The following is a 13523-nucleotide window of genomic DNA, read 5'->3' on the forward strand; positions in this document are numbered from 1 at the left end:
TTCTCCCAGTCACTGGCACAGCAAAGGCTGCCATGCTGTACCAAGAATGCACACAGAAATAGGAGTAAATAAAGGAGTCTCTTCCATTCTCTCTGTCTTTTCTCATACTCCAACAGTTTGAGGGCAGAGAAGTCTCTTGCTGTGGGGGGATTAGCACCTTGCTATGGAATAATTTTAAATCTTTCCCATGGCAGGTTACATGGGCATACAATTTTTGTCCCTCCCTGTCAAATGGCCATGTGGCATTGCTGCACATCATTGCAGTGACCATGCTCCCAGGTGTGCCTGGGTACATTTCAGCAGTGGATGAATAACATTTGTGTGTACAACCTAGAAAACACCCTGGGAATCTTGGGAGCAATTTAAACTGGAGGAACAAAGAGCAGTACCCTTCTTAGCCACAGTTTTGCTGCAGGGACAGTGACTTCTCAGATGAGGAATATCCGTTTCTTACTGTGCAGCACTGGTGCCATGCCAGATACAACAGCAGGAATCCAAGGAGAGCAAAGTCCTTTAACCTAAAGCTGGGTTCTCCAAATATCACTGTGAAAATGCATCCTGCTTCACAAACTCAGCAAAGGAGGTTCCTCTACCACATGTGCTTTGCTTACAAATCACAGTCAAACTGTTGACATAGTTGCTCAATCAGCAAGCTCCATTACTGTATGGCTGCAGGAGGTTTCTTACAAATGGCAAAATAGTCCTTGAACAACAGGTAAAAGCTACAATTAACTGGATGAAAACTATGGTCTCCTTGGAGGTGCTGGCTAATCAAGCAATTATAAACTACTTCCCATTACCCGCATTCCCACAAAGCAGAGCTAGGCTGACATCCTTCCAAATGACTGTCTTTCCAGCTATTTAAGCCCTTTACACAATTTGGCTTCAGCAGAGATAAGACTTGACCTTTGGGCTCTCCCCAGCCTTTTCTCCCAACTTTGAACAAAGCATGCCCTAGAACCAACACATTCACACACGTAATGTGTTCTCCCAGTGGAGCCTGTTTTGCCTCTCAGCCTTCCTGGGCACAGCAAACTCAACAGAACACACCGCTTCATTTTCATTTTCCACACTTGACACATTTTCACTTTCAGAACCTCATTCAAGCAAGGAAGATGAAAACAGAGGTAGGAGAGACTCTCATTCATATCACATCAGCCATTCTTATGCACATAGCTTTCACAACTGCTCCAAGGAATATATCCAGAAAGAGTCCAACCTGTGGTATCTCCACCAAAAGACTCTATGATCTTGCTGGCGATCATTTCCAGGAGTCATTGTAAAGATTTCTTTGACCAGCCTCTCCCATGGCTACTACTTGTGTTGCCCTGAGAATTCCCCCACTTCAACTTCTCGTATACAACACTCAAGACAATGATCACCTCACACCATCACTTAGCCAAACCACTATGGCATAGATTAGAAAGACAGCATCTGCTCACTACTGATTATTTTTTTCCCAATGATTTCTGACAGGTACACAGATTCCCCCCTAGACTTAAACTGGGGTTTAACAGGACAACTCACTAATCAGTATATATGATGCTTCTCCTTCTCTGTCAGATCAGCACACACGCCATTTGCCCTTAAATCAGTCCATATAGCTCCCTGTCTCCAGTCATGATGCTGGCTCATGATGGGAGATCCTCCATCAGCAGGGTGTCACATAAGTCTGTGTGGTGACAACAGGGCCATGTTGAACTTCTGTAAACCTACCTCACAAGTCCCCTGTCTTTGCTGAAAGATCAGCCCCACTGGCATGGTCTACATTTACACCAGTTTTGCCACAAAACCACTCTATTTGTCAAATGTCCAAGCCTCTGATAAGATTGTCAGGAGTAGGTCACATCAGAAGACAGAGTATTTCTAATTTATTGAAGATACAATGTTTCTATACACAAAATTGGCTTTTTTTGATCTCCATACCCTTTTGCAAGCTCTTGCCTAACACATCAGCTTGTCACATCCCTCCCTAGGTACCTCTGTATTTTCAGTTGCTATTTCTATTTGAGACCAGTGGGGTTAAGCCTAGGCTCTCTCATTTTCTCTTCTATTTGAATTCAACTGCAAGCTCCCAGGTGTGATGCTGGCCCCAAGGGGGAAGGTGCCAGGATACTTGTTTGCAGTCTCCTCTGTCCTAACACTCCACCTTGACTTTCTGCCATCTATATTTCAGCTAAGTGTATTATATTTAAAATGTACTGAGGATGTAGTTACACTGGAATTAAATTTATTCCTGAAGTAAGCCTATTAAATCCCCTGGGCTCCAGCAAAGACAATGCTGGTGCATTACATTCCCCAAATCCTTTCTGTTTTTAAATACCTTGATTTGGTAACTAATTGACATGGGCATTTAACTCAGCTTTTAATATTGCCCAGTTTCACCAGCTCCTTTATTTCTATGTCATTCTCTTAATTTCTCTCTTTTATCATTGCTCTCTCTCTCATTAGCATTTCCTTTCTACTCTTTTCTTCCCATTTCTACCTTTTTTTTTTCTCCTTCTCTCTGTGTCTTTAAAATTAAATATTGCCCAGCACTGCCCATGTGGGTGAAGTGAATGGTGAGGGAAGGCTGCTGGGGAGACTGGATCTGAGCTGCCTTGCTGGGAATCAATGAGGCATAGAGGGTTCATCTAGCTCCCAAAAAGCTGAAAGACACCACAGTATATCAGTGGCAGCTGAACATGCACTTGTAAGAAAAGAAAAGGGCCCACACCTTGGAGCACCAGCCTCAGCCTCTGAGCCACCACACAAACTGAGCCAGAGATGACTTCTATGATACCTTTATGGGAGCTAACCTTGGGGTGTCTTTCTGTGGCTTCTGTGGAGAGGAGACTATAGGATGGAGGCCCATGGAGCAGCAGGGATCTAAATACTGTGGTTACTTGCCTTGTATCTAATGAACACAAGCACCTAGCTCTGCTATCAGTGCTGTGAGCTGCTGAGGGTTAATGGTGACACAAACTCCTAGGCTACTGTGTTACCTGACTGCAAGCACTGAAAGCGATTTATGGCATTATTTTCTTTGGGGGTTAATTAGGGGCTCGAGAAAGTAAAGGGCTGTCAGTGCTATCTAGGATTAGCCTAGCCAAGGGAGAAGAGTCGTTCCTCACAGAGCTCTGCTAATATATCTTTGTCCTGAACTTCAACACCTCCAGCTCCTACCTCTCAGTGTTGCGAATGGCGCTCCACCCTGACATCCAGCAAACCTGTTAGTCTTGGCACAACCTCTGGGGTATGCTGCTCTGCTGAGTCTTGCCATTTCCACCTGGCAGCTTTCATACCCTTAATCTTCTGTTATCTTCTCTTTTCCTCAGCTTAACAATGCCCATCAATAGATAGGGAAGATTTGCATGGCATTCTCCTAGTGGCAAGGAGAAGGTGTATCTCCCCTTGATACCTCTTGCAACCGAGGGCCACCAGGGACCTACTTACTCCTTCCTCTAGCTGCCCAGGGCTTGCTGAGGTCTGAGAAGCCAACAGAGGCTATGGCTGCCCCTACCTCTTTGCCGAGATCCTCACGGATAACTTGCTCAATCTCCTGCCGGGTGCTCTGTGGGGCCTGGTTGTGCAGCACTTTGAGGGTGCGGGTGTATTCCTCAGGCAGCAGGTAATCAAGTGCTCCTAGGTGCTGTCCCACCTTGATGAACGTGCCTCGGTTGACGCAGCACAGCTTCCGGAGGCGCTCAGCAGAGCGCAGATGCACCTGCAGGGAGACCAGAACATCAGCCAAACCCTTTTGCTGTCTGTTACATGCACACACCCACATAGGTATCTTTTATTTGTCCAGTACTTAAACAGACCAGGGATTTCCTTTCTTGATTTTGGGCACCATCATCTAATGTGTCAGGTAAGCATTAGGTCTCTGGCTGTATTTAGAGAGGCTGAAGCAGATGAGGACAAGACACTCCAGAGCATAAGGGGCTTCAACACTTGTTTGTACAGGCTCCATGATCAGTGACAGCACATTAGGTTTTGGCTCTGTCCATCCTTGCATAGAATATGATGTCTAGCCATAGTGCAGCATCGGTTTGTCACTGTGATCCACTGCTATAATACACGATTTGTCAGGACTACAGCCATGTATGTTAGACTGTTGGTATGAGCACAGTGAATTCAAGTGAGAAGAAAAATACAGGTACATCCCAGAAACTTCCAGAAGCTTGGAAGAAGAATCCGTTAAAAACCAAAACTACAGATGTCTATTTGGCAGTGAGGAGGACAGTATGCAGACAGTCCTCCATTCTCCTCAGCTCACTCTGACACACACAAGGGAAAATTGCATCCCTCCAGTTCAGCCAGGTCTTGGTCTTACTGCTTACACTGCCAACAAAGTCTGCAGTGACTGATTTTAGCAACCAAGAGTTAGGAGACTTGCCAGCTTTGCTCACATTGGCCAAAATGCAGCCACCAAATGACAAAAATCTATCATCAACCACTTGCCTGGTCTGGATTTCAGCTCCTGAGTTTCATTCTGCCTCTCAAGAACTGACCAGCCACCACATCCTTCTGTGACAATGATTTATTCTGCCTTTATTACTCTCACTAGAAAAGCTTCCTGCCAAGGACACAGCTATACTCAATATTCTTTAATAAACTTCAGATAAGTTTGCCCTAATACATTAATAAAATCTAAGCAAATCAATGACAAAAAAATAACTCCACACCCACCTCCTGTTAATGCCTCACACCTATCTGCATAGACACTTCCAATTCCTCTGGCCTCTGTGTCAGAAAGTCACTGAAGATCAAATCATGTGCCTGCAGACCTTATCTGCCCAAGATCCTGAGGTGAGGAACTCCACCAAAACATGCATCAACACCACACACATACACACACACACACACATTTAGTGGCCATCTTTGCCCTCCATACAAAGCAGTGTCGTGTCACGTCATAGGAAGGGCAAGTGTCTCGCATTTGGGAACACGTCAGGGGACGGACTGGGTGCTGAGCTGCAACACAGCTGCAACGAAACACAGGCCTAAGGGAGTGTGAGGAGGAAGCCTAACGTGCAAGTGCCACACTCAGCATGCCAGACTTGACAGCTTGATGCACACATACACTTTCCTAGGTGGGCATGCATGGGCAAGTGTAATCCATGTGATGTGAGTCAGCTTCCCCCTGCATATTGCCTGCTCAAAAGCACTCGAAAATACATAGGCAATGAGCATGCCTGAAGTCTCCTGTATTATTGTGCTGCATTTTACACACCAGCTTTAAATCTCCTGCTGTAACAAGCAAGCCTCTGCCCTTGCTGTTTCCCTGCTCTCCTCCCCTGTGTGCAGTGGTGACAAAATCAAGCCGAAAGGGGACAAGGAAAAGAAGCTGTGAAAGAGAATGAGAGCAAGAAATCCAGGGAGGGAGTAATGGGATGAAAGAGAAAGGCAGTAGGAGGGAGGGAGCAAGAGCAGCTAGGTAGTTTGTCACAGCACTGGGAGTGCAGCCCATTACAGGAAACAGCTTTTATGCAGCTCCAGTAATCACCCTCTGCCCGCTGCCTCCAGCTGTGGAGGAAATCACCCACCAGCAGCGACAGGGAAGGGGAAGGGAAGCGGTGGCCAGCCACCCTCCTCGAGGCATTGGGCAGCCACAGCCCATTGCCTTGAGCAACCAGCATCAGGAACCCAGCAGGACACAGTGATGAGGCTCCTTGCAGGTATGTTCCAAAAACCCCAGCACTGAGTAGGTACCAGCAGAGCCCTGCGACCTCCCCCAGGCACAGCAGGAGCCCATCAAATGACCTCAGGCTGTGGCATGACTCATCAGAGCAGTGGCAACCCCGGGGCTGTAGCACAGTGCTGGGCATGCACCTGGGCAGCCAGCTCGGTGTAGAGGTGCTGGCTCCAATGTACCTACCGCACCACACGGATCGCAAGGGAGATGGAACAAACAGGATGGAAAACCCTAGTAGCTGAAAATGCAACTGACTGTAGACACACTTGGATGTAGGGTGTATCTTCATGTCAGTTACTGCTGAGAAGGAGGTGGAAATAGCCTCTCCTCTACCACAAGGAGAGAAGAAATTTTGCCCTTCCCAAACTTATCCATCTTGTAGAGGACCCAGCTGGCCTCATGGAAACAGCAGCTTTGGCCAAGAGAGACAAAAGCATCCTTACAGAAGGCTACAGGAACAACACAGAGCAAAACCCTATGCACAGCACCATCCACCATGCTCTCACAGGTGACTTGGCTAAAACTCCTAAGACAGCTGCCCTGGCTGGCTTTCTGGACCAGGGAATGCCAGCTCCTGCTTCTGCTAGAGAGACAGAAGATGGCCAGGCAGCTTGTCTCAGGACAAGGAAATCTATCTGTAGCCCTACAGTTTACAAAACTCTAGTCCATATTAGAGGCAGAAGTACAGTGAGAATAAAGCAAGAAGATGAATGCAGATTCCAAGGTCTTTTTTTTTTATCAATCAGATCAGGAATTTTAGCAGAAAAATGTTCCTAACGCTGTCTATTAATTGCCTGTATCTCCCCAAGCTAGGTCACGGTCCAGATGCAGCACTTGTTTCTCTGATAGCTGACCTTCTAGTCACAGGCAAAGTAAAAGTGCCACATTCCCACTACTGTGTCCAATGCTGTTGACCCATGACCCTATCCTACCTTGAAGAAACTGCAGGGTGAACAGAAATCCCTAGAATTGCTCAGAGCTTTTTTCTGAGAAATCTCACAAAATGTTGCTCTTTGCTGCACAAGCAATACCTGAAGACTCTTCTCATCAGGGAAAAGAGCTGGGAAAAACAGCTAGTTAGACACGAAGCTGCTTGTCTGCATCGTGCCTAAGAGTACCCTGTAGAAAAAGGAAGCATTTCATGTACTGAGGATTACCAAGAATAAACCTCCCTCAGGAAGCACTTCAGATCACAAATGCTGTCTGGAGTGTGTATATGGTTCTCCCCTCAGTCCACACGGACATCTCTTTCTGTGTCATTCCTTTCCCCTAAAATCAGCAGGACAAATTCTCCATTGGCCACTCGTGATTTACATAAACCCTGGGTAGATTGGGATTAACACTGATTATTAAACTCTTTCCATGTGGGCCATAGTGAAAGTAACAATTGCTAGGTATGAAGAGGAAGCATCTTTGGGACAAAGCACACAGTCAGCTATCATGGAGCTGCAAAGGGACATTTTTTAATTTTCCCTTGGTATACAAGCAGACCTGGCTTCTCAGGTCATTTTGATGGTTCTGAAGAAGCCTTTACTCACAGAGACCTTGGCAAAGAATTGCTCTTCAGAGCACCAGGCATGCAAGTGTCACAGATTAGCAGATGCTAAACTGGTTTTAAAAATAAAGGAATTAATTCAGAAGACAATAAATACCACAGTTAAAATATAAGGGTGAACATTTGAGTATCTGGTGACATACCTAGTGACAAAAGGGCTCAGAAAGGCCACTAGAGACAGTAAGGTCAGTGGCGGAAGCCACTAGTCTTATGAAAAAGCCCTCAGAAAAGTCATTCTAACCCTGAAGGGCATATTCATAGCTGGCAAAACATGAAATGTGGATTAGGAATGCAGAGAAAAAAACTGATATGCAATTAGTCAAAGACATAACAAAAAAGTCACCAGAAATTCCTGGTGATGAGTGCTGCCTCCAGGAACATTGTGAACACAGACATCTCACAAAGGACGTCAAGCTGGATTTCACCCAGAGCTCAGGGCTAGAAGGGCTGTCCTTCCTCTCAACTTCATACCAGAGAGTATTCTTGCACAGGTGAGCAGTAACAGCTCCACACCATGTGATGCCCACTTGTGAGACCTAGCAAGAGAAAGGAGGCACCTTCTCATGACACCACACCTGCAGCACTGTGTCCAGCTCTGGGGCCCCCAACATAGGAAGGATGGGGACCTATTAGAGAAGTGCAGAGAAGGGAACACAAAGATGATCATAGGGCTGGAGAACGTCTCCAGTGAAGACTGGCTGAGGGAGCTGGGCTTGTTCAGCCTGGAGAAGAGAAGGCTCTGTGGAGGCCTTAAAGGGGGCCTACAAGATACCTGGAGAGAGACATTTTACAAAGGCATATAGTGATAGTGATAGGACAAGTTTAAAGAGGGGAGATTTAAATTAGATATTAGGAAGAAACTCTCTACTGTGAGGGTGGTGAGACACTGACACAGGTTGCCCACATAAACTGTGGATGCCCCATCCCTGGAAGTGTCCAAGGAAAGGTTGGATGGGGCTTTCAGCTACCTGGTCTAGTGGAAGTGGGGTTGGAACTGGATGATCTTTAAGGTCTTAAGGTCCCTTCCAACCCAAACCATTCTGTGATTCTCCTGCTGCCTTCAAGTCCCTGCACAGGGCAAGATGCTGAGGAGAAGCCTGCCCATTGCCACTTATAATGGAGATACAATCTCCAGGACTGCATTTCAAGAAAGAATTCTCCAGAAAATATGTTGGAAACTTTAATCATATAAAAAGTATAGATTAATTCAAAAAGCAGCCAAGATGCTAATAATTATAATAAAAATGGGATAGCATATTAAAACTGCCAGCTTCCAGAGGACCAAAGAGGAACGAACGTTGCCCCATTTGTAAGAAAAATCCACAGTAATCTAGGAAATTACAGTCCTGCAAGATCTTATTCTGTATCAAATAAATTAGTCGAGACGATAATTATAGAGAGTATTAAAAATCATCTAGCTAAATGCGGTATGATGGAAAAAAGCCAACAGGGATTTTGAGAGGAAAAAATAATCCTTCAGTCCACCAAAATACTCTGAGCATGGTAATGCAATAGCCAACAGAAGAGAAAAGGGAGATAATTTAATGAGACTTTCAAGTGGCTTTCAATAAATTCCATAACAAAGAGTGAAAAGAAAGCTGAGTAATTACCGGAGAAGATGCAAGAACATCACACGTTCCTTTTACCCCATTCCCAGCTCAGAATTCCCTCTCTGCAACACCAAGCCCAGCACTACAAGCAGCATCTGTGAGGGACTCTTGAGTTAAGCCAAGGCTGCAAGTTTTGCAATGTTTCGACCACAGCCTCATTTCAACCTGCTCTGAGCTCTTTCAGACAGAGTGATACTGCAGAAGCCCTGTCTATGTTACCATCCGCAATGTTGTCACTTCCTGGACTAGCACTGTCACTAGGCTGGACTAGCACTGGACACACTGAAAAATGTGATGAAAAGGGAAGCAGGTCCAGGTAGTGCCCATGAGGCAGAATGGGCTGAAATGGGTTGGCCTGCATCACTGTCAGAAGCAGAGTGCCCCATTACATTCATTCTTATACCAAGGTTCAATTTCCCTTAATTTCCCTTTGCTAATTACCTGGCAAAGGATAAAACTGTGCAGTGACAAAAATTCCATGAGATGAAACAGAAATTATTCACCACTATGGAGAAATATGCTCTGCCAGGTCCCTACCAACGACAGGTGAACAATCAATAGTCCGGTAGGTCACCCTCAGCATAGATGGCTGTAAGGTTACACATATTGGAAGGTGCAATTTATCCCATTGGCACATGCTGATGGACTCTAAATCAACTGTAGCCATCCAACACATGCATCACATTGTTGTGGACAGCTCAGTGAAGGCACCTGCTCAATGCACAGTGGGGATCAGAGAAACCCAAACAAGCTGTTTGACTGTGTTAAGAGAGAAAAAGAGAAAAAGACGACCAAAATGCCAGTGTATAAATTGAAAGCACAACCTCACCTTGGGTTCTGGACATCCCATCACAAAAACAGGTACAGGAAAAAAAAAAGAGGATAGCAAAGGACAAGGAAAACATAATCATAGACTTGAAAAGAATCTATAAAAAAAGAGATCTGAAATGTTCAAGGACTGTTTAGATTAGAGAGAATTGATGCATAAGAGATAGGAGTGATATGAAATAATGAAAATAAAATCTCCCATTCCTAGTTCCAGCCTCACAAAACAGGAAATAATAAGACATTCCACAAAACAACAACCTTTTAAAAGTGGTGTATTTTTTACATCCCATTTTGCACAGCACAGCATTAACCAGTGGCACTCACTGTCAGAGGACAGAGAAGCCAAGAGTTTAATGGAACTCAGAAAGGCTTTAGACATTTATGATATAACAACCATATGAAATTCTATATGGAGCTTTTCATCTCTAAAAGTGCTTTTACAAAGCTCTTTACAAAACTCAGGATCACTATCCCCCATTTTACAGACTCATAAGGACATTACATGTAATAAAATGTCTAAAGAGCTTTAAACACTCTTGCTCAAGGCATCAAGACAAAATTACCCTATTGATTGGCCACAGTGAGAGACATAATGCAAACAGGGTGCATCATTGAAATCTTTAAAGAACTTATTTGGTGTATTCGGCTCCCACATTCTGGTTAAATTAGTCACCCCTTGTGCTGGGGTTCACCCTGCTTCCAAGGATCTTCTGTATTCACTGAATCACCTGCCATTGCAAGGACGTGGGACACTGGTGATGGACTCTTGCTTTCCTCCCATGGCACAGCACAACTGCTGCTTATGGTCTTTCATATTAAGCCTCTGGGATGCTGGGAAGTATCCTGTGGAACACAGTGTGGGGAAGCATCTGAGGCATATATGCTGTCAGCCATTCTGGATGAGACAGCTCTTCCAGGAACACCTGCAGTAGCAGGAGACTGGACTGGAAGAGCCAGGCTGTCGCTTGGATTCCATACAGAGGGAAGAGAAGATGTCATCACACCTCTGTAGTGGGTAACCCTAAAATACTGTAAGTCAGGGAGGGAAAGAATCTGGCCACAGCCCTTTTCTCTTCCACCTTCTCTTCTCTTCCCATTCAAATGCTTCCTTACACTAATACTAACTGATCACGGACACAACCTCGTCTTTGGAACTGGAGTAACTCCTGGTGCAATGTACCCCACTATCTAATAACTCATTATTTGTGTAAATTATGTACAACATTCCTAACGATTTACCTATGGGTCCCTGTCTGCCTATATGACAGTAAGGCACTCCATATGCTCACCCTTAGGCAGGAACACTGTTACCTTTTCAGACCTACACTTTTTAGTTAGCTTCCCCTGGTGCAAACCCCGGTTAAAAGGGTATCCCCCTAATTCTCAATTTTGACTTCCATAGCTCAAAACAGTCCTAGCAGAGATAATGATCCTTCAGAAATTCTGGCACAAGTTGGTTGCCACTGATACAGCCAGGAAGTGAGAAGGGAGCTTTATAGCCTGCAAAGGATAAAGGACAAATGATTCCCTAGATTAAAGTGACAATTTCTTAGCTTCTCAGTTTCACAAACACAGGAACAAAGAGTCACACAACTAGCAGGATGCCCAGTGAAGTCTGTACAAATGGAAGGATATACACAGTGAGTCTACGTCAGGCAGCTGAAATCTGGTGTTGGTGCTGTGGCCTTGCATCACCAAGTGCTGAAGGCAGCTGAAATTTAAGAAAACACGTTTTATGATTTGTGCAAAACTTCCCTGGAGATCATGAGAGACTTTTTCCAAACGCAGGTGAGCCCATTTCATGTCTACAGACATGCAAGCTCCCACCCTCCAAGCCATCATCCGCACACAAGCACACACAAATATTGATCTCCTATCTACACTACATATGCTCCCACATTCTTCCCGCTAATACCTTGATTCACAACATGGTTCCTAATAATCCGTACAAGTGACTAAGGGGTGGCCTAGCAACAAACCCCTAGTTTGAAGTGCCACTTGGTTCAGGAAACATTTACACTGGGCTGAAGTCCATCTCTTCAGCCAGTCACTTTCCAAGTTGCTTTGGAGTGGGGGAAGCAGAACTTCTCAACCACAGCACAGAGCACCAGCAGTCACCTTGCTGAATCATGCCTTTACTGGCTAGTGCATATACTACCAGCACCAATCGCCTGCTTGAGTTCCATCTTCATTTTGCTCCAAGCTTGGTCATTTGTGCTCTGATTATCTCTCATTACTGACGACCTTGCTGTAATGAGTTTTAATCTGCCTCGTATTAATTAGAAACATTTTCATTAGCCAGCTCAATTTTAGGTAAACAGCTAATAGAAGCAACTGAGCTCCAATTAGTTATCTGTAGGGCAGTTTAGGAGAAAAATCAGAAGGGAACAGCTGTTTCCCCTCTAGACACCTCTGTGATATAATGCACTGTTCTGTCCAAGTCTCCTGAGCAGGAAGAACAAGAAGCACAAGGAAAGGATGGTAACATGCTAAAATAACTTGGAAGTACCACTTCTATGGCCATTACCTATCTATTCTATAGCATTACATGTCTATTCTCTCGCACTAACACTTTCAGATCAAACTGCTGAATACAGGAGTTAGAGTCAAACTGAGTCCTTTACACCTACAGACATCAACTCCAGTGAACAAGGTTCTGCTCTTGAAGCTGTTTTACCCTGTGACTGCACAACAACTCCTTCACACAGGCTTTTTTGGGGGGGCATGTACACTTATCTGAATGATATTTACACATGAGGTTCAGCTCAGATGTGCATGAGAAGAAAGGACCAGATGTATGTATACACAGATGTATCCTACTTGCAAGTCAGCAGATTTCCAAAAGTGCCTTCAGTGCCTTATTGATAGAGTTGATGTACAAAGAGATCCGTTATGCACTTCGTTGCAGAGCACCCATGGAGAATAGGAAGTAATTCAACAGCACACTGCAGAAGGCACAGAGACATTTACAGAATCCACAGTGAAATTAGGCACATGTGTCGATCCATTGATCACAGTGCCTGCAGCTCCTGTTATAGAGGCAGGTGAAATTATAATAGATTTGACACAGCATCTCTCAAAATCTTGCTAACAAAATTAATTCAACTCAGCTTGGATCAGACTATGTGAGATGGCAGCAAAAACAAGCTGAAGGGCTGTAAACACACCATCTTACATGCCTTTGTGTTTAGCTGTAATGGGGGGCTCCCAGCCACCAATCCTATTAAGCCCTGTTTTATTTGCTATTTTCAGCTGCTGTAAGAAAAAGATCAACCAAGATGTGTGTTACATTCAGGAGTGTTCCCTAAACAGAAGCTGCTGACACACCCGACAGAAACCATAGACTACTGACCGAACAGCAAGAGATGACATTGTGCAGCAAAGATGACCTGAAGGGAGAGCACTCCTAGACAGCTGTGTCTATGGGAAGTGAGGGCTGGTCCTGGGCCATGGGGAGGGTGGGAAGAAGAGCTTAAACAGGACCACAGTAGGAAACAGCTTTCCTTGAAGCTCATAGAGTTATAGCTATGTATAGGGAGGTTTTGCATGAGGGAGAGGCGTGTAGAGATGGTCTCTTCACTTCCAAAAAGTCTGAAGTCCCAGGTAGAGCAGGGAGAGCAAAACAAACAAGGACCAGAAGCCACTGCAAGACAGATCAATCAGTATGGATAGAAGAGAAAGAGTTTCATGATTTCATAATAAAACAAGATGGTCCCAAGAAGGCTGACCTGGTCACATTTTCCAGCTACTCAAGATGTCAGACACTGTAAACACAAAGTGAAACACACAGCGAAATACACAGGGTGTTACTAGGATTAGTGAAGAGGTGGCAGATAAGATTAAATGACTATTA

At 44.8% G+C, this 13523-nt stretch overlaps 1 protein-coding gene across 4 annotated transcripts in view; it reads right to left on the reverse strand.

Annotated features, from left to right (window-relative positions):
- Nucleotides 1-13523, reverse strand: part of ADCK1 (aarF domain containing kinase 1) — an 80588-nt gene that overhangs the window by 45337 nt on the left and 21728 nt on the right. For 3 of the 4 annotated variants that reach the window (XM_057428470.1, XM_057428471.1, XM_057428472.1), the window contains one exon: nucleotides 3503-3706. The exons of the other annotated variant lie outside the window; for it this stretch is intronic. In XM_057428470.1, coding sequence (XP_057284453.1) covers nucleotides 3503-3706 — 204 coding nt within the window. The remainder of the gene's footprint in view (nucleotides 1-3502; nucleotides 3707-13523) is intronic. 4 annotated transcript variants of the gene reach the window in all.

This window comes from Pezoporus wallicus, unplaced genomic scaffold (assembly GCF_028554395.1).
Source record: "Pezoporus wallicus isolate ANWC-B61680 ecotype Strahan unplaced genomic scaffold, APGP_CSIRO_Pwel_v1 contig_3486, whole genome shotgun sequence".
Taxonomy (NCBI): Eukaryota; Metazoa; Chordata; class Aves; order Psittaciformes; family Psittacidae; genus Pezoporus; species Pezoporus wallicus.